Genomic DNA, 22,566 nt, shown 5'->3' with positions numbered 1-22,566 from the left:
CCCCCCGTCTCCCCTCTCTCCCCACCCCTCTCTCAAACTGCATTTAGCCGTCTTAACAATTTTGAATCAGTAGGTAAATTTACTTGATATTGATGGAAAAAAATACTATGGATGCAGAACTACAATCAGTGGTAAGTTAGGGAAAGCCAAACCATTTTGTTTTTTGTTTTTATTTTGAGGGGGAGGCTAATTTATTTTTCACAATCAATAGATATTAAAACAAACAGTTCCTTTACATCATCATGTGTCCTTTGTCACCTTTACTTCTTTCTATTTTGAAATCTCAGTTTATCTATGAAATATTGCTATTTCGGTTAATATCACATTCCTTTTAATATCACATATACAATCCTGTTTTTATCATTTTTGTTGCCAGACAAACAGAGTATCCCATTCGGAGAGGCCTGGACTGTACACAAGATACATCCTATTAAATAGAGTGTGTTCCAGAGACACACACAATTAATTATAGAATTTGTGTTTACAGTTCATTAACTTGTCGTCTAATGTTTTATAGATAGAACAAAGCGGGAATGCTAATATTGAATATGTTTGTTACACCAGACAGTCGACAGCACCATCACAGTATCAAGGAAGGAAAAAACAAGGTAAAAACAGGATAATTAAAGCTCTATCGTACACATGTACGAAGCTGAAAAATAACCAGAACTGCTCATCTTGAAATCTGGAAAATTGACTGCAATCACTTGGGTACAATAATTATACATAACAAATAATGAAACCCATCTCGGTGTGTAGTCATCATTATGATATAGTATGTGTGTACTGAACAACCAAAAATCAATTGTACACTCCCCGTGTAAAAATATAACTGAATATTTCCCCAGGGAACCACAAGCCTACCTAGTATAGCCTGCAATGGCAAGGCTAATACAAATATGCATTTGTAACCCCGAGTTACATCCCTTTCATCTCTGCAGCAACAGAATTGTTGAGTGGGATTTTTTTTAAATGGCTGTGGAAACCAAGCCAGGATCATCCTTTTAGATTCTCATTACATGTCGGACAGACACAAAGACTCAATCCTGACCGAGGGAAAATGGGATTTTTTTATCATAAAAACCGGAACCTTGGAAGTGAAATTTATTTCCATAAGCTCTGTGACATCACTAGACTTTAAAACATTATAGAGTTTAATTACATCCTTGGTACCCTACTTTTTCCTTGTAATCTTAAAAAGCACTCAATAATGTCATATGATTGGTATAGAGGTTGGTACCAGAGCATTAAACTCCAAGATGAATTAGATAATCAACTTAGGACTAAAGTGATAGATCAACATCCTGTATAGCAGCGCCTCATAGTCCTGCCTCTGGTGACAGCATGCCCCGCCCCCCTCCTCCCCCCTCCTCCTCAGTAAACCTCCTCCGTAAAAAAAAAAAAGTGTCCCTGATATTTTCGACTTGTGTCTCTTCCATCACGAAACTGCTAACAAATGCTAACAATAGCAGATGGATGGGTTTTGTGGAGAAAATTACATCCAAATTTTCAATCTGACACTAACTATTGGGGAATAACGTTATAGAACAACTATACAACCTTGAACCCTCTTACACCAATAATAATGAACTAATATTTCTTTTCAAGTTGATTACATGCAATTTTTTCTCTTTCTTAATGTTTTAAAGAAACAAAAGGCCAAAAAGGACTTCAAGTGACTGACCTACATTTTAAGTTGTAACAGGAGCAGAAAAATGTATGGCATGACCATGGGTTCGAATAAGGAACCCTCTGAACTCAAGATGGACGCTCTACCAATTGAGCGACTTGGTCGCCAACGATCGATCCTTTCCCGCTTTGTACATTCCTCCCTCAAGAAGACAGAGTAGTGACTGAGGTCCTACAGACAATAGACAGGGTAGTGACTGAGGGTCCTACAGACAATAAACAGGGGAGTGACTGAGGTCCTACAGACAAAAGAAAGGGTAGTGACTATGGTCCTACAGACAAGATAGTGACTGAGGTCCTACAGACAAAAGACAGGGTAGTGACTATGGTCCTACAGACAATAGACAGGGCAGTGACTGAGGTCCTACAGACAATAGACAAGGTAGTGACTAAGGTCCTACAGACAATAGACAGGGTAATGACTGAGGTCCTACAGACAATAGAAAGGGTAGTGACTGAGGTCCTACAGACAAAAGAAAGGGTAGTGACTATGGTCCTACAGACAATAGACAGGGTATTCACTGAGGTCCTACAGACAATAAAAAGGGTAGTGACTGAGGTTCTACAGACAATAGACAGGGAAGTGACTGAGGTCCTACAGAAAATAGAAAGGGTAGTGACTGAGGTCCTACAAACAATAGACAGGGTAGTGACTGAAGGGCCTACAGACAACAGACAGGGTAGCGACTGAGGGTCCTACAGACAATAAACAGGGGAGGGACTGAGGGTCTACAGACAATAGACAGGGTAGTCACTGAGGGCCTACAGACAATAAACAGGGGAGGGACTGAGGGTCTACAGACAATAGACAGGGTAGGGACTGAGGGTCCTACAGACAATAAACAGGGGAGTGACTGAGGGTCCTACAGACAATAAACAGGGTAGGTACTGAGGGTCCTACAGACAATAGCAACGATCGATCCTTTCCCGCTTTGTCCATTCCTCCCTCAAGAAGACAGAGTAGTCACTGAGGTCCTACAGACAACAAACAGGGTAGTGACTGAGGGTCCTCCAGACAATAAACAGGGTAGTGACTGAGGTTCTACAGACAATAGACAGGGTAGTCACTGAGGTCCTACAGAAAATAAACAGGGTAGTGACTGAGGGTCCTAAAGAAAATAAACAGGGTAGTGACTGAGGGTCCTGCAGACAATAGACAGGGTAGTGACTGAGGTTCTACACTGTTTATTGTCTGTAGGACCTCAGTGAATACCCTGTCTATTGTCTGTAGGACCATAGTCACTACCCTTTCTTTTGTCTGTAGGACCTCAGTCACTACAGACAATAGACAGGGTAGTGGCTGAGATCCTACAGACAACAGACAGGGTAGCGACTGAGGGTCCTACAGACAATAGCAACGATCGATCCTTTCCCGCTTTGTCCATTCCTCCCTCAAGAAGACAGAGTAGTGACTGAGGTCTTACAGACAATAGACAGGGTAGTGGCTGAGATCCTACAGACAACAGACAGGGCAGTGACTGAGGTCCTACAGACAATAGAAAGGGTAGTGACTGAGGTCCTACAAACAATAGACAGGGTAGTGACTGAGGTCCTACAAACAATAGACAGGGTAGTGACTGAAGGTCATACCGACAACAGACAGGGTAGTGACTGAGGTCCTACAGACAATAGACAGGGTAGTCACTGAGGTCCTACAGACAATAAACAGGGTAGTGACTGAGGTTCTACAGACAATAGACAGGGTAGTGACTGAGGTCCTAGAGACAACAGACAGGGTAGTGACTGAGCCTACAGACAATAGACAGGGTAGTCACTGAGGGCCTACAGACAATAAACAGGGTAGTGACCGAGGGTCCTACAGACAACAGACAGGGTAGCTGAGGTCCTACAGACAATAGACAGGAGTGACTGAGGGTCCTACAGACAACAGTCACTCCCCTGTCTGTTGTCTGTAGGACCTTCAGACAACGGACAGGGTAGTGACTGAGGGTCCTACGGACAATAGACAGGGTAGTGACTGAGGTCCTTCAGACAATAGACAGGGTAGTGACTGGGGGTCCTACAGACAACAGACAGGGTTGTGACTAAAAGGTCCAACAGACACAAGACAGAGTAGTGACTAAGGTCCTACAGACAATAGACAGGGTTTTGACTAAAAGGTCCAACAGACACAAGACAGAGTCAGACAATAAACAGGGTAGTGACTGAGGGTCCACAGACAATAGACAGGGTAGTGACTAAAAGGGCCAACACACACAAGACAGAGTAGTGACTGAGGTCTTACAGACAATAGACAGGGTAGTGACGGAGGTCCTACAGACAACAGACAGGGTAGTGACTGAGGGCCTACACACAATAGACAGGGTAGTGACTGAGGGTCAACCGACAATAGACAGGGTAGTGACTGAGGTCCTTCAGACAATAGACAGGGTAGTGACTGAGGGTCAACCGACAATAGACAGGGTAGTGACTGAGGGTCAACAGACAATAGACAGGGGAGTGACTGAGGGCCTAGAGACAACAGACAGGGTAGTGACTGAGCCTACAGACAATAGACAGGGTAGTCACTGAGGGCCTACAGACAATAAACAGGGTAGTGACCGAGGGTCCTACAGACAATAGACAGGATAGTGACTGAGGTCCAACAGATGAGGTCCTACAGACAATAAACAGGGGAGTGACGGAGGTTCTACAGACAATAGACAGGGTAGTGATTGAGGGTACTACAGACAATAGACAGGATAGTGACTGAGGTCCAACAGATGAGGTCCTACAGACAATAAACAGGGGAGTGACGGAGGTTCTACAGACAATAGACAGGGTAGTGAGGTCCTACAGACAATAGACAGGTTACTGACTGAGGTCCTACAGACAACATACAGGGTGAGACTGAGGTCCTATCAACAACATACAGGGTAGTGACTGAGGTAGACAACAGACAGGGTAGTGACTGAGGGCCCTACAGAAAATAGACAGGGTAGTGACTGAGGGCCTACACACAATAGACAGGGTAGTGACTGAGGGTCAACAGACAATAGACAGGGGAGTGACTGAGGGCCTAGAGACAACAGACAGGGTAGTGACTGAGGGCCTACAGACAACAGACAGGGGAGTGACTGAGGGCCTAGAGACAACAGACAGGGTAGTGACTGAGGGCCTACACACAATAGACAGGGTAGTGACTGAGGATAGATGGTTGCCTACAGACAATAGACAGGGTAGTCACTGAGGGCCTACAGACAATAAACAGGGTAGTGACTGAGGGTCTACAGACAATAGACAGGGTAGTGACCGAGGTCCTACAGACAATAGACAGGGTTTTGACTAAAAGGTCCAACAGCCACAAGACAGAGTAGTGACTGAGGTCCTACAGACAAGAGACATGGGAGTGACTGAGGTCCTACAGACAACATACAGGGTGAGACTGAGGTCCTATCAACAACATACAGGGTAGTGACTGAGGTAGACAACAGACAGGGTAGTGACTGAGCCTACAGACAATAGACAGGGTAGTGGCTGAGGGTCCTACAGACAACAGACAGGGTTTTGACTAAAAGGTCCAACAGCCACAAGACAGAGTAGTGACTGAGGTCCTACAGACAAGAGACATGGGAGTGACTGAGGTCCTACAGACAATAGTCAGGGTAGTGACTGAGGGTCCTACATACAATAGACAGGGTAGTGATTAAGGGTCCTACAGACAATAGACAGGGCAGTGACTGAGGGTCCTACAGACAATAAACAGGGGAGTGACTGAGGGTCCTACAGACAACAGTCACTCCCCTGTCTGTTGTCTGTAGGACCTTCAGACAACGGACAGGGTAGTGACTGAGGGTCCTACGGACAATAGACAGGGTAGTGACTGAGGGACCTACAGACAATAGACAGGGTAGTGCCTGAGGTCCTACAGACAATAGACAGGAGTGACTGAGGGTCCTACAGACAACAGTCACTCCCCTGTCTGTTGTCTGTAGGACCTTCAGACAACGGACAGGGTAGTGACTGAGGGTCCTACATACAATAGACAGGGTAGTGATTAAGGGTCCTGCAGACAATAGACAGGGTAGTGACTGAGGTCCTTCAGACAATAGACAGGGTAGTGACTGAGGGACCTACAGACAATAGACAGGGTAGTGAATGAGGGTCCTACAGACAATAGACAGGGTAGTGATTAAGGATCCTACAGACAATAGACAGGGTAGTGACTGAGGGTCCTACAGACAATAGACAGGGTAGTGGCTGAGGGTCCTACAGACAACAGACAGGGTAGTGACTGAGGTCCAACAGACAACAGATAGGGTAGTGACTGAGGGTCCTACAGACAATAGACAGGGTAGTGACTGAGGGTCCTACAGACAATAGACAGGGTAGTGACTGAGGGTCCTACAGACAATAGACAGGATAGTGACTGAGGTCCAACAGACAACAGACAGGGTAGTGACTGAGGTCCTACAGACAACAGACAGGGTAGTGACTATGGTCCTACAGACAATAGATAGACAGGGTAGTGACTGAGGTCCTACAGACAAAAGAAAGGGTAGTGACTGAGGTCCTACAGACAACAGACAGGGTAGTGACTATGGTCCTACAGACAATAGACAGGGTAATGACTGAGGTCCTACAGACAATAGACAGGGTAGTGACTGAGGTCCTACAGACAATAGACAGGTTACTGACTGAGGTCCTACAGACAACATACAAGGTAGTGACTGAGGTCCTACAGACAACAGACAGGGTAGTGACTGAGGTCCTACAGACAACAGACAAGATAGTGATTGAGGTCCTACAGACAACAGACAAGATAGTGACTGAGGTCCTACAGACAACATACAGGGTGAGACTGAGGTCCTATCAACAACATACAGGGTAGTGACTGAGGTCCTAAAGACAATAGACAGGGTAGTGACTGAGGTCCTACAGACAAAAGACAGGGTAGTGACTATGGTCCTACAGACAACAGACAAGATAGTGACTGAGGTCCTACAGACAATAGACAGGGTACTGACTGAGGTCCTACAGACAATAGACAGGATAGTGACTGAGGTCCAACAGACAACAGACAGGGTAGTGACTGAGGTCCTACAGACAATAGACAGGGTAGTGACTGAGGTCCTACAGAAAATAGAAAGGGTAGTGACTGAGGTCCTACAGACAATAGACAGGGTAGTGACTGTTGTCTGTAGGACCTCAGTCACTACAGAAAATAGACAGGGTAGTGAATGAGGTCCTACAGACAGTAGACAGGGTAGTGAATGAGGTCCTACAGACAAAAGACAAGAGAGTTATTTAGGGTCCTACAGACAACAATAGACAGGGTACTGACCGAGGTCCTACAGACAACATACAAGGTAGTGACTGAGGGTAGTGACTGAGGGTTCTACAGACAATAGACCGGGTAGTGACTGAGGGTCCTACAGACAATAGACAGGGTAGTGATTGAGGGTCCTACAGACAATAGACAGGATAGTGACTGAGGTCCTACAAACAATAGACATGGTAGTGACTGAGGGTCCTACAGACAATAGATAGGGTAGTGACTGAGGTCCTACAGACAATAGATAGGGTAGTGACTGAGGTCCTACAAACAATAGACAGGGTAGTGACTGAGGATAGATGGTTGTCAGAACATTACTGATAGATCAGTGTAAAACCTATAGCTTATTTATAGTGATAGATGCTATCTTCATGGGCAGCCATTGATTTTCTGGACAGACAGAGCCACCAGAAATATGCCACCAATTCTGTGGCACCCGTACATTAACATAGGAGACACCTGTAGACTTACATAAGAGACACCTCCAGACTTACATAGGAGACACCTGTAGACTTACATAGGAGACACCTGTAGACTTACATAGGAGACACCTGTAGACTTACATAGGAGACACCTGTAGACTTACATAGGAGACACCTGTAGACTTACATAGGAGACACCTGTAGACTTACATAGGAGACACCTGTAGACTTACATAGGAGACACCTGTAGACTTACATAGGAGACACCTGTAGACTTACATAGGAGACACCTGTAGACTTACATAGGAGACACCTGTAGACTTACATAGGAGACACCTGTAGACTTACATAGGAGACACCTGTAGACTTACATAGGAGACACCTGTAGACTTACATAGGAGACACCTGTAGACTTACATAGGAGACACCTGTAGACTTACATAGGAGACACCTGTAGACTTACATAGGAGACACCTGTAGACTTACATAGGAGACACCTGTAGACTTACATAGGAGACACCTGTAGACTTACATAGGAGACACCTGTAGACTTACATAGGAGACACCTGTAGACTTACATAGGAGACACCTGTAGACTTACATAGGAGACACCTGTAGACTTACATAGGAGACACCTGTAGACTTACATAGGAGACACCTGTAGACTTACATAGGAGACACCTGTAGACTTACATAGGAGACACCTGTAGACTTACATAGGAGACACCTGTAGACTTACATAGGAGACACCTGTAGACTTACATAGGAGACAACCGTACACTTACATAGGAGACACCTGTAGACTTAGATAGGAGACACCTGTAGACTTACATAGGAGACAACCGTACACTTACATAGGAAACACCTGTAGACTTACATAGGATACAATGTCCATTAATGTCTATTAGGGTGCATGCCGGAGGTCCTGTATATATGTAAATTTTCCTACAAAACATTTCACTTTGTCCCCTTCAAGCAGAATTGGTTTTGTGCATGTTAAGTAACATGGTAGTAGTTTGTAGATCCTATATTTCTATCCTTATTCTGATGTTATCAGATCCTCAACTTGACCTTTTTATCCTGCTCCAACCTCGATGTTCCTAGATGCTTTAAATTGTTCCTGTTCCTAACTCGACGTTTCTTAATGCTTTGTTCCTGTTCCTAACTTGATGTTCCCAGACCCTTTGTTCCTGTTCTTAACTTGATGTTCCTCGACGCTTTGTTCCGTTCCTAAATTGACGTTCCTAGAAGCTTTGTTCCTTTACCTAACTCGACGTTCCTTGACGCTTTGTTCCTGTTCCTAACTCGACGTTTCTTGACACTTTTTTCCTGTTTCTAAATTGACGTTCCCAGACCCTTTGTTCCTTTTCCTAACTCAATGTTCCTAGACTCTTTGTTCCTGTTCCTAACTCGACGTTTCTTGACGCTTTGTTCCTGTTCCTAACTTGATGTTCCTTGACGCTTTGTTCCTGTTCCTAACTTGATGTTCCCAGACCCTTTGTTCCGTTCTTTTTATTTTTTATTGTCAGTTTCGAGACAAAATGACGTTTGTTTTCTATTTTCAGGACAGAAGTTAAAAGCACAGTCCTGACTCACTTAGATTCTGTAATAGAAGCCTCACAATAGACCTGATGACACTCCTTGTCACAGCTATGGTATAGATATCTTTGGATATTGTAAGGTCTCTACCGAACATGTATAACTCTCATAGTGAGTTATGGCATTAGTATCTGATGTCGGAGAAGAGGCAGATGGGAGAAGAGAGATGGGATTGACTTGGGGTTTATTAAAAGGTCTTCTAGACATCTTTTTTCTAATAACAAAAAATCATGTAAAGAGTTTAAACTTATCAATTCCAAAGATTGTAGATCTTACCACATTGTAAATCTTGTTGATGAAATCCATTCAATTTCTCTTCAAACTTGAGTTTATAGATTAAAGCAGTGTGTATCCAACAGAAGCATTAAAGAACGCTTCCGTTACCAAAGGGGCTTGATGTAACAGTAATTACCAAGGTAAAAGACCTTGACATCTCATTAACCGGAAACAACATTGTAACATAGGCCATCCTTGTAATCTGGAACACATGAAATGTATAACCTAGGACACACTCATAACCTGGGACACTAATGTAACCTAGACTAGCCTTCTAACCTGGGACACATGAAATGTATAACCTAGGACACACTCGTAACCTGGGACACTTATGTAACCTAGACTGGCCGTATAACCTGGGACACATGAAATGTATAACCTAGGATACACTCATAACCTGGGACACTAATGTAACCTAGACTGGCCTTCTAACCTGGGACACATGAAATGTATAACATAGGGCATACTCGTAACCTGGGACAATAATGTAACCTAGACTGGCCTTGTAACCTGGGACACATGACATTTATAGCCTAGGACACACTCGTAACCTGGGACAAAAATGTAACCTAGACTGGCCTTGTAACCTGGGACACACAAAATGTATAGCCTAGGACACACTCATAACCTGGGACACTAATGTAACCTTGGCCATCCTTGTAACCTGGGACACAAGAAATTCATAACCTAAGACACACTTGTAACCTGGGACACTTATGTAACCTAGACTGGCCGTATAACCTGGGACACATGAAATGTATAACCTAGGATACACTCATAACCTGGGACACTAATGTAACCTAGACTGGCCTTCTAACCTGGGACACATGAAATGTATAACATAGGGCATACTCGTAACCTGGGACAATAATGTAACCTAGACTGGCCTTGTAACCTGGGACACATGACATTTATAGCCTAGGACACACTCGTAACCTGGGACAAAAATGTAACCTAGACTGGCCTTGTAACCTGGGACACACAAAATGTATAGCCTAGGACACACTCATAACCTGGGACACTAATGTAACCTTGGCCATCCTTGTAACCTGGGACACAAGAAATTCATAACCTAAGACACACTTGTAACCTGGGACACTTATGTAACCTAGACTGGCCGTATAACCTGGGACACATGAAATGTATAACCTAGGATACACTCATAACCTGGGACACTAATGTAACCTAGACTGGCCTTCTAACCTGGGACACATGAAATGTATAACATAGGGCATACTCGTAACCTGGGACAATAATGTAACCTAGACTGGCCTTGTAACCTGGGACACATGACATTTATAGCCTAGGACACACTCGTAACCTGGGACAAAAATGTAACCTAGACTGGCCTTGTAACCTGGGACACACAAAATGTATAGCCTAGGACACACTCATAACCTGGGACACTAATGTAACCTTGGCCATCCTTGTAACCTGGGACACAAGAAATTCATAACCTAAGACACACTTGTAACCTGGGACACTTATGTAACCTAGACTGGCCGTATAACCTGGGACACATGAAATGTATAACCTAGGATACACTCATAACCTGGGACACTAATGTAACCTAGACTGGCCTTCTAACCTGGGACACATGAAATGTATAACATAGGGCATACTCGTAACCTGGGACAATAATGTAACCTAGACTGGCCTTGTAACCTGGGACACATGACATTTATAGCCTAGGACACACTCGTAACCTGGGACAAAAATGTAACCTAGACTGGCCTTGTAACCTGGGACACACAAAATGTATAGCCTAGGACACACTCATAACCTGGGACACTAATGTAACCTTGGCCATCCTTGTAACCTGGGACACAAGAAATTCATAACCTAAGACACACTTGTAACCTGATATATCCTTGTAAACTGTAACACCATTGTAATCTGGGACACTGGTTATTCATAACAAACTTAACCATATATATAACCTAGGATACCCATTGTAACCTAGGACACCATTGTAACCTGGGACACATAATTGTTATCCAAGACATTTATGTAAACTGACAATCCCTTTTAGAGCACCTTTGTAAATGGGCACACCCTTGTTACCATGCATGGACACACTTGTGACACACTTGGTAGTTAGGAATTGTCATTGGGACATTGAGTAACTGAGCACGCCCTTGTAACCATGGACACACTTGTAACCTAAGATAGTCTTGGAACCTGTGACACACTTGGAAGCTAAGAATTGTAACTGTGACATTGGGTAACTCGGCACGCCCTTATAACCATGCATGAACACACTTGTAACTTAAGATAGTCTTGGAACTTGTGACACACTTGGAAGCTAGGAATTGTCATTGGGACATTGGGTAACTTGGCACGCCCTTGTAACCATGGACACACTTGTAACCTAAGATAGTCTTGGAACTTGTGACACACTTGGAAGATAGGAATTGTAACTGTGACATTGGGTAACTTGGAATGCCCTTGTAACCATGGACACACTTGTAACCTAAGATAGTCTTGGAACGTATGACAAACTTGGAAGCTAGAAATTGTAATACTGACCTCTTAAGTGTAGATATTGGGCAACACCAACTGGCTTCCACAACTGCTAATGACCACTAATGGTGGCCATAATGGTAGCCATAATGACTGACCTATCTGTCAGGGTCACTAAATGCTCTTTAGACAGATTACCAATAGCAAGGAAATTCATTCAATCTACAGACACCGCACACAACTCAACTAATGGTCTGTCCACAGAACTTACAGTGTTATATCTGTCCACAGAACTTACAGTATTATATCTGTCCACAGAACTTAGTGTTATATCTGTCCACAGAACTTAGTGTTATATCTGTCCACAGAACTTAGTGTTATATCAGTCCACAGAACTTACAGTGTTATATCTATCCACAGAACTTAGTGTTATATCTGTCCACAGAACTTAGTGTTATATCTGTCCACAGAACTTAGTGTTATATCTGTCTACATGAACTTAGTGTTATATCTGTCCACAGAACTTAGTGTTATATCTGTCCACAGAACTTAGTGTTATATATGTCCACAGAACTTAGTGTTGTATCTGTCCACAGAACTTATTGTTGTATCTGTCCACAGAACTCAGTGTTATATCTATCCACAGAACTGAGTGTTATATCTGTCCACAGGACTTAGTGTTATATCTGTCAACAGAACTTAGTGTTATATATGTCCACAGAACTTAGTGTTTTATCTGTCCACAGAACTTAGTGGTATATCTGTCTACATGAACTTAGTGTTATATCTGCCCACAGAACTTAGTGTTATAACTGTCCACAGAACTTAGTGTTTTATCTGTCCACAGAACTTAGTTTTATATCTGTCCACAGAACTTAGTGTTATATCTGTCCACAGAACTTAGTGCTATAAAAGTTGATTGATTTACATATCTTGCTAGTATTTATTCACAATTTTCTTTTCAAACCTAAAGTAACATTCACAAAGTCAAAATTTTACTTGAAATAAATATTTATAAAGGCTCTATATAAGTGTCATAGGTGCACAAATTAAAAGACACATTTATAAAAAAATGTTCTATCTTTTATGTATGTCAGTAGCCTCTCCCTGTTTCTGGCTAACAGTACAGTGCTGAAGTTACGTCATAGTGGCACCATGCATTAGACTGTGGCTATCCATCAATGTGTCAATGCCTGATGCCTGTTGTCATGGTTGTGTCCATGTCTGGTACAAGTTGTCATAGTTGTGTCTATGCCTGGTACCAATTGTCATGGTTGTGTCCCTGTCAGGTACAAGTTGTCATGGTTGTGTCCATTCCTGGTACTAGTTGTCATAGTTGTGTCCATGCCTGGTACCAGTTGGCATGGCTGTGTCCATGCTGGTACCAGTTGTCATAGTTGTGTCTATGTCTGGTACCAGTTGTCATGGTTGTCCCCATGCCTGGTACCAATTGTCATAGTTGTGCCCATACCTAATGCCAGTTGTCATAGTTGTGCCCATGCCTGATACCAGTTGTCATAGTTGTGCTCATGCCTAATGCCAGTTGTCATAGTTGTGTCCATGCCTGGTACCAGTTGTCATAGTTGTGTCCATGCCAGCTGGTATCAGTTGTCATGGTTGTTCCCTTGTCTGGTACAAGTTGTCATGTGGGGGTTTTCATGCCTGATACCAGTTGTCATAGTTGTGCCCATGCCTAATGCCAGTTGTCATAGTTGTGCCTATGCCTGGTGCCAGTTGTCATAGTTGTGCCCATGCCTGGTGCCAGTTGTCATGGTTTTGTCCATTCCTGGTACTAGTTGTCATGGTTCTGTCCATGCCTGGTACTAGTTGTCATGGTTCTGTCCATGCCTGTTGTCATGCTGTTGTTATCTATCTGTTGCGGTTTCCCCAGGTGTACACTCACGCTAATTACGTTACTGGGATGCGATAAAGCTTAAGTACACAGACCCGTCTATAGACCAGCTCACAATTTCACCAGTTAATGTATTTATTAAATGAAATATAGATTTGTGATAATGGAGGTACCCTCGGAGCTGACACCAGGTCCCTGTGTGGGACAGTGACTGCCACAAAACAGTCATTACATGTACAGTGCCTAAACCATCTCTATCACAATACTCCAATGCAATACAAGATTCCAATGTACCTAGGCAAATGAAAGAAACATAATCCATGTAATCTATTGGGTTTTGACTCTCCAAACCATGTTTGTGATGCGGAAATATGAAGCAGCCTTTTAATAAAATAAGTAAAAAAACATTTTTTTTAAAAACCTGGTACAATTAAATAACATAACGAAAACACATTTTTTTTTTATAAAAACAAGAGGATCACGGGCCGTAATGGTCACCTATCTGTTGATGTGAGCTATTGCTGCTATTAGCATAACAAAGGGAAATACTTATGATGAAATTATCCCGAGTAAATTCATGTAGTTTACAGTTTATTGTGATATATTGATAAGAGAGTATCTGACAGCGGTCGCGGCGACCAAATGGTTAAAGTGTCTGACATTCTGCTACCACTAGCCCTCCACCACAAGGTTGCAGGTTCGATACCCACATGGGGCAATCTCCAAGTACTGGCCGTAGGTGGGAGTTTTTTCTACGGGAACTCCGGTTTTCCTCCACTACCAAAACCTGTCACGTACTTAAATGAACATAGCTGTTAATAGGACCTAAACACAAACAAACCAAATTGCTAAACTAAAGGACAAGCTGTCTGGAAGGTATCATGTTTTCACTTATCAATCCTTCAAGTTCATCTAATTCCGATTTATATTTTAAAAACATCAGTAAGTGCAGATTCCTTTCACCTACAAAATTTTTTGTGATTGGTAGCTACATACAGTTCCGTTTTCATCTGTAAGCTTGTGCTATATCATTGGACCACACACATACAGCCACAACTAGCCCTGAGTCCCACTTTCTATCCAGTGTTTTCTGGGAACAGATTGACCTCCCTCTACTCAAAACTGTCCTTGTAATTTATCTTTTGGACAATCCTGCCACTTTAGCTCCGAACAAAGGCAGGATTACGGAGGCTTTGCTGTAAACCTAATCCAGGTAACTACGATTTTATTCAGACTGATATATTGCAGAGCTGTTCAGGTATTCGGGTCTAAACCTGAATCTGTCACAAATATGTATTGATTAACTAAATTACGACCAACAATCGAAGCTGTCACTGGCAATATTGATAAAGGAGCGGAAGTCATTAGAGTAAATCTTAGTCATTAGTATGTTTGATAGCACCTGAACTCCGATTATCCGTCCTTAATTGGGTAAATCGATCTGAATAATCTCCTTCATCTCCACAAGAAAAAAAAAATGAACAAAAATAAACTTCAGAAAATGACGTTACTTTATTGTGAAAAATAAGTATTTCATAACAAGTTTCCTTCAAACTAAAATTGTTGATGCCTTCCGCTAAAACTCATTAACTCGTCAGAAAACATTACCTTAACAACAGGCTTTCCTTTTTTGAATGATGCTTCGGGATATTGAATTTCAAAAACTTTTGATAAGAAAAGCAGAGGTATCCAGCTGGCAGTCATAACCGTCTGAGGGTTCCGCTCAGGAAATATGAAATTCAGGCAGATGGCTAGAAACCCATTCTACTGGTGGTTTTTCATTTCAGTTAATAAGTGCCTCCTGGGGATGGCGGGCTACAAATATGTACTAGTGATACCTTAGCTAAAGGTCTAGGGACTTTTATACATGTTTCTGAATTATGAAGCAGAAGACGCTTACTCTCCTGGAACACCTGGTCTTACTCTCCTTAATTGTACTTTTTCAAGGGTCTTCAGGAAACTCTTTCCTTTGCTCATATTCTGCCTTAGTTTTATCAGTTTTCAGTTCGCACTAAGGTTTTGTTGACACATCGCTATTTTCCTGTTGTTTGTTTGTTTTTTATATAGAATTCACTTGAGAGAAGCAATAATCAATTAAATAAACATCTGAAAAATAACTTCATCATTTGTTTTTTGGTGTGAAGTTTTACATACCTTCGTCATTAAAGCACTTAAATTCTAAATATAGGTGTTCCCTGGGGCAGAGGTATATGGGGCTCCGTTATAACATAACTTCAATGCCGAATTGCTTAGAAGATAAATTACGACAGTTTGTAATAAACTGGAGTTACTGAAATAGCAACCAGTTAAGTATGGATGATTATTAAAAAACCGTCTGTAATTAACTCTTCATGGCAAAGTTACAAAAGATAAATGACCGAAAGAAGAAGATAAATCTTTACTAACCATCGTGATTTTTCCGTTACTGCTGCTCTGCTTATAAAAACTATAAACTTCAGCAAACACGATTATTTTATTGACATATGCCTCCCCCATAACTAATCTTATATCAAGACAGTTGTAAAAATGTAAAACGATTATGTGAGTGAAATCATGTTACACTGAAGGCGCCAGCTCCTAGTGACTCCAGTCACAATATTTATGTTAAGCTGTCCAGAGACCTAACTTCCACGACATGCTGGCTGCATGTGCAGCTCACATACATAATCTCTTTAGGGCTCTTTGAAGTTGTTATAAAAATTAAGGCCCAATAATTTATCTTCTTTCAAGGAAATTGCCAAAATAACATTATCAAAGGAACGCCACGCCACGACCATGTCAAGGAGTTGCTATCAACTTGAATCAAACTAAATGGCTGAAAATACATTACATTTCTTTCGGGGTAACTAAATCAACATTTCGGTAATGCATTGTTGTTTGTTTAGTTGATGATATGATTATGTGAAGCTGGGTGGAATTTTTTTTTTTTTTTTCTCTGCCTCCGTAGCAAATGCTCAATATTTCATTGTTGTAAAGGAACATGAAGTGCGTGAATTTTTATCCAAGACTAAAAGATTTCTATTACAATACAATATTTGTTTGGAGCTTGATCATCAAACCACTTCATTTGTGTTGTTCTAGTCTACCCAGTGATATAATTGGGTATCTTGTTTGTTGTATCCTGGAACACAACACTCTACCCTGATTGTTCTAGTCTACCCAGTTATACAAATGGGTATCATGTTTGCTGTGTCTTAAACAAAACACTCTACCCTGATTTTTCTAGTCTACCCAGTTATACAAATGGGTATCATGTTTGCTGTGTCCTGGAACAAAGCACTCTACCCTGATTGTACCTTAAAGTCTACACAGTTATATACAAATAGGCAGCATGTTTTTTGAGTCCTTGAATTAGGCACTCTACCCCGATTGTTCTAGTCTGCCCAGCTATATAAATTGGTATCATGTTTGCTGTGTCTTTGAAAAAAACACTCTTCCCTGATCATTCTAGTCTACTTGCCTATAAAAAATGGGCATGATTATCATTGTGTTCTTAAATAAGAAATTCTAGATAAGAAGATTTTTTTGGTTTCAAAATAGGATAGACTGGCATACTTGCAGGTCTATCAACAAGCTGTGTAAAAATGCATCAATTTGTTTATTATGGTACATTTTACTCACAGCAAAATGACACCATTACCAGAAATATAAAACTCTTGACTTCAGTTATGCAGCCTCCCCCTGGAGATTTATATATCAATTTTTGTAAATTTTAATATCATATTTCTGGTTATAAAATGTTTTACACTTACAAATGTCCAGAGGGCCACTGAGTATACAGTAAGCTGGACGAAGTTTGAGTTTCACTATTAGCACTGAATTATGGAAGCATATTTTTGCCCTCCAGTTATTTTGAGTCAAGTTACTGTAACACAGCTGAGAATAATAATTGTGACAAGTCATGTTATGGATTGCATTAACACTAGTTTTTCTGCAAAACTTATATTGACATCTTAAAATAACTATCACGATCTCAACCTAACTTTACAATGGTACTCAGATGTTCAAGGGGTCAGAGGTCAGGAACAAAGAACTTGGGCAATAAGAATTAGATGCAAAGAAGGGCAATAAGGGCATTAGGGTCAGATCTAGAGGCCAAGAGCAATAAAGGGCAAAAAGGTGTGCAAGGAGCCAGAAGTTAGGATTAAAGAGCATAGGGCAACTGGACAAGAAGTTAGGAATTAACAGAAATGTATACAAAGGGTCAGAGAAGTGCAGTTAGCGCAAGGGGACAAAGGTTAGGTACAATAAAGGGCAATTAGTGCAAAGAGTCAGGAGTCATGAACAAAGGCCATATTGTGGAATGGGTCAAAGTTCAGAGACAAGCCTATAGTGGGCTTTATTTAGAGTAGGTGTCATTATACTTACAACATGGCTTTATTTAGAACTATGTATATAATAATATAAACTTTATTTATTTTACAACAATTATGAAACAAGTTATTTCAACTTATATTAATCACTCTTGTTGGCCAGGATGTTAGCACATGGGGGGGTCTTAGTGTGGGAGGAAACCGGAGGACCCGGAAAAAACCCACGTGGTCAGGCAGGTGACCCCAACCTTTTCACGTCCGATCGGGGAATCGAACCCGGCCGCCTTGGTGAAAGGCAAGTGCGCTATCCACTGCACCACCCGACCACCCTAAACTATGTGTCATTGTACTTACAACATGAAGTCCTGTTCCCAGCAGGGGTTGTTACCCTTCACCTGGATCGTCGTCGATTTGACATTCTGCAGCTTCAGCGTCACGTATGTATTGAATCGTTCTGCAACATCAGGGAAAACAGAGCCATTAAAATATTCTACATCAACATAAACACCTTTGCATTGACAGTGTTCAGCAATAACAATGAAATGAGAAACCATTACTTGAAAAATTTAAAAAAAAAAAAAAAATGTGCAGAAATTCAAAAACACCTATGAAATATGATAGTATAACTTTAACATAATTTCAATGAAAGATAACCATACTTCAATAGAGACATAAATCTTAATCTCGTTTTATTTCCTTTTTTGGAGCTATATATATATGCAAGCCTGCTGGATATTTCCGAGCACAGGTAATTACATATGAACAGTAAACATGACAGTAGTCTATTATAATCGCCACATAAATATCTGTGTACAGTCTATTATAATCACCACATAAATATCTGTGTTAAGGTTTATATATAGTTTGATGGGATTTCAATCACTACCATGTATGATATACATATAGAGTATTAAAATTGAATTCGCTGTATTTGAAATCCATCAAGCAGAAGTCTAGATATTCAGGTATATAGATTCTGTATTAGATATGGTGATGAGTGACAAAGAACGACCAAATGTAGCCGTGGTAAAGAAGTTGCGTGGCTCATTTAATAGCATAGAAAGGCTCAAATTTATGACCAGAATTACATTCCTTTGGAAGCATATCGTTTAAGAAAACTGCAATAATCGAAAAAGGCCATATAATACATATTATGTAATGCAAATCCTAATCTCACAGACAACTTCAGAAAATTACATAAAATTTGTCCTGCATATTACTTCTATTCTTATATTTCATGCTATTGCTACTATATTCTATAACATTTAATTAAATACAGTATTGTATAAACCGATGTATCCAATGCCTAACATAACATTTACCATTGTAATAAATAGGAATGATATACATTGGAGTAAACTTACATTCTACGGTAAATTTTGTACAGTTAAAATCTGCTTATAGAGACCACCTGTGTTAAGAAAACCACTTTTTATGTTCCCCATTGTAGTGATTTCATTATGAATAAAACCTGTTTTAAGACACTATATCTGTGTTAATTAAGAGATCACTTTTAATGTTTCCCATTGTAGTGATTTCATTGTGAATAAAACCTGGTTTTAGACACTATATCTGTGTTAATTAAGAGATCACTTTTAATGTTTCCCATTGTAGTGATTTCATTGTGAATAAAACATGTTTTTAGACACTATATCTGTGTTAATTAAGAGATCACTTTTAATGTTTCCCATCGTAGTGATTTCATTGTGAATAAAACCTGATTTAAGACACTATATCTGTGTTAATTAAAAGAACACTTTTAATGTTCCCCATTGTAGTGATTTCATTGTGAATAAAACATGTTTTTAGACACTATATCTGTGTTAATTAAGAGATCACTTGTAGTGTTTCCCATTGTAGCGATTTCATTGTGAATAAAACCTGTTTTAAGATACTATATCTGTGTTAATTAAGAGATCACTTTTAATGTTTCCCATCGTAGTGATTTCATTGTGAATAAAACCTGTTTTAACACACTATATCTGTGTTAATTAAGAGACCACTTTTAATGTTCCCCATTGTAGTGATTTCTCTATTAATTGAACCTGTATTTATACGAGACCACCTGTGTTATGAGACCACCTGTGTTATGAGACCACCTGTATTATGAGACCACCTGTATTATGAGACAACCTGTATTAAGAGACCACCTGTGTTATGAGACCACCTGTATTACGAGACCACCTGTGTTATGGAACCTCGTTTTTGGACTTCCCAAGGGTAAGTCTCAACCTACAGGTTAAACAGCATTCAGCAATTCTGTAGTCAGTAAATTTCACTGACGTAAGTTAAACAAATCCTATCTTTAGAAACGCTACAATAAATCGGCTGTTTGAGTCAGTATAAACTTCACTGATGTGAAACAAAGACTCCATCCTTAGATTTACGTGTAGTTTTACGATCCTCGACAGTCCGTGTTGCCTCACAATACCTAATTACTATTGACTGTTTTACACGGTAAAGTCAGAACACTGTACTTCAGGTAGTCGCCTTCCTTGGTTGATCACCATCCAACAAATATATTATTCATCATGTGCCGGAAGAACATTTTTTCGATACGGTCAGATTTAGAAATAAAGAAATCAACATTTTTACGAATGATTGATTGATAAACACTATTGCGATATAGTGATTCAGACTTATAAATAAAGATATCGTTCAACAGCAAATTTTTCATGATCGTTTAAGTAATAAGCAAGAATTTACGAACACATCTTTACCCTTTCAGGTATAAACTCTTCGCAGTTTTAAATGGCAAAAAAAAAATGGCTTTCTATTTGTTCTGATCATGAAGTTATTGAGAATAATGATCGATAGCTTGTATCTAATGGCCAATCTTGTTGGTAATGGACAAGGAGTTTAAGGCAATATCTATCCAATTGGTGCGGTGTAGCACTTCGGCAACCACTTAAGGCACCGTGTTAGTTACAATATGTAAAGGAAGCTGGGATAACTCTTACCATTTTTTTTATTACTTAAAACTTGCTGAAATTTCATTCGTAAGAATAGGATAGCAAAATAACATGATTTATAATCACAAAACAAGAGGCCTAAGGCCCCAGTTGTTGTAATACATTTTTTATTTTATTTTTTTTATTTTTATTTTTTTCCGAGAAATAGTGATAAATTTAAACTGTAAAAATCAGTGATGGATGACGGGTAGCTATCTTGCTTTGCTGATCAATCTCAATATGAAATGTGTACGTTAGCTAAGGGGAACCAACATGTAAAATTTGTGAAAGATACCTCTAGTACCTTCAGTTCAGGGGACCTAAAAAAAGATAAGTTCAACTCTCTAAACAAATACTTATAATGTATTGACTGAACTAGAAATGCCATGAGAAGTTCCTGTCCCTTTCTCTCACTAAACTCTTGAATTTCAGCCCCAGAGGTACATCCAAGTGTTCTTGTTTTAACACCTGAAGAAAAATAAACCTGTTTGCACTTTCTGTTTTCACTTCAGGGTTCATACAGTGCCACTTTTGAACCTTTATATTAGATTTTAATATGTAACAATAAACACTGAAATGCTCTGTACATTACCTGTACAGAAATATGGCAGAATGAAAAGTTTTGCCTAACTACCTACCCTAATTCTTTTACCAGCTGAAAGCAGAAAATACTTTGTTTGGTCTAGGTAGAAGATCACTCAAAGAACGATAAGAGGGACTACATGATCTGCTCAATTTGGGAAAGGTACATATTCAGGAAATAAAAGTCAGAACCACCCCCCCGTATTTTCTACAGAAAAATACAGAGTTTGATATTTACTGAATAGAAGTTTAGACTCATATGACTGATTTACATATACGCCCTATGGACTGAGCTGACGGCAGACATTCAAGGCCAGGCAATAACCCATATTCAGAGGCATTCCGAGGCCAAGCATTCAGAGGCATTCAGAGGCCAGGCATTCAGAGGCATTCAGAGGCCAGGCATTCAGAGACATTCAGAGGCCAGGCATTCAGAGGCATTCAGAGGCCAGGCATTCAGAGGCATTCCGAGGCCAGGCATTCAGAGGTCGATGGACACCGGGTGATTTTGAGTGTCAATATTATTGATACAAAAAGAGCAGACACACAATTTCCATGATCTTCAGTAGCAGATGGTCAGTCAAAAATTGTCAGAAACAACTGATACATTTTTCTGAACAGGTATCATTTTATTGAAAAGTAATGTGTCAAGAGATTATCATTAATACATTACGTCACGAAATAAGTCACAGTATTTCATTACGCCACGAAATAAGTCACAGTATTTCATTACGCAACGAAATAAGTCACAGTATTTCATTGCACCATGAAATAAGTCACAGTATTTTGCACTAACTGAATTAATTTTCAAATTGTAAAAGACACTTGGTAAACCTGGTGTCTTCGCACAATTTGAAAAGGGCCTGTTTCCAGTAATGTTAATTCTCCATAGGAGCCTGCCCCCGTATAATTTCTTATCTAGCTCAACTACTGTTTTTTTCTTTTCCGAAGAATAATTTTACACCTTTCCGACACCCAGATTTCATAATTTCAGTGAAAATGTATTTTTATAAAGTTGTCAATTTCAGCATCAAAGACATAAGTTCGTAAATAAAAGAAGGTTATCTCGAAATTGTAATTCGCAACATAGTATAAATTTCTTTTGATAAATATTTCCAAAACATCGTGTTTATTCATAAAACAT

The 22,566-nt window shown here is 40.3% G+C and overlaps 1 protein-coding gene across 16 annotated transcripts in view; it reads right to left on the bottom strand.

The window, feature by feature from the left end:
• The window catches only part of LOC110456312 (protein unc-13 homolog B-like), a 206,445-nt gene that overhangs the window by 135,245 nt on the left and 48,634 nt on the right, over positions 1–22,566 (bottom strand). For all 16 annotated transcript variants that reach the window (XM_021506965.1, XM_021506978.1, XM_021506962.1 and 13 more), the window contains one exon: positions 18,244–18,343. In XM_021506965.1, coding sequence (XP_021362640.1) covers positions 18,244–18,343 — 100 coding nt within the window. The remainder of the gene's footprint in view (positions 1–18,243; positions 18,344–22,566) is intronic.

This window comes from Mizuhopecten yessoensis, unplaced genomic scaffold (genome assembly GCF_002113885.1).
Source record: "Mizuhopecten yessoensis strain PY_sf001 unplaced genomic scaffold, ASM211388v2 scaffold8657, whole genome shotgun sequence".
Lineage (NCBI taxonomy): Eukaryota > Metazoa > Mollusca > Bivalvia > Pectinida > Pectinidae > Mizuhopecten > Mizuhopecten yessoensis.
The sequence above is the reverse complement of the archived record's forward strand: the minus strand, read 5'-3'. Positions and strand labels throughout refer to the sequence as shown.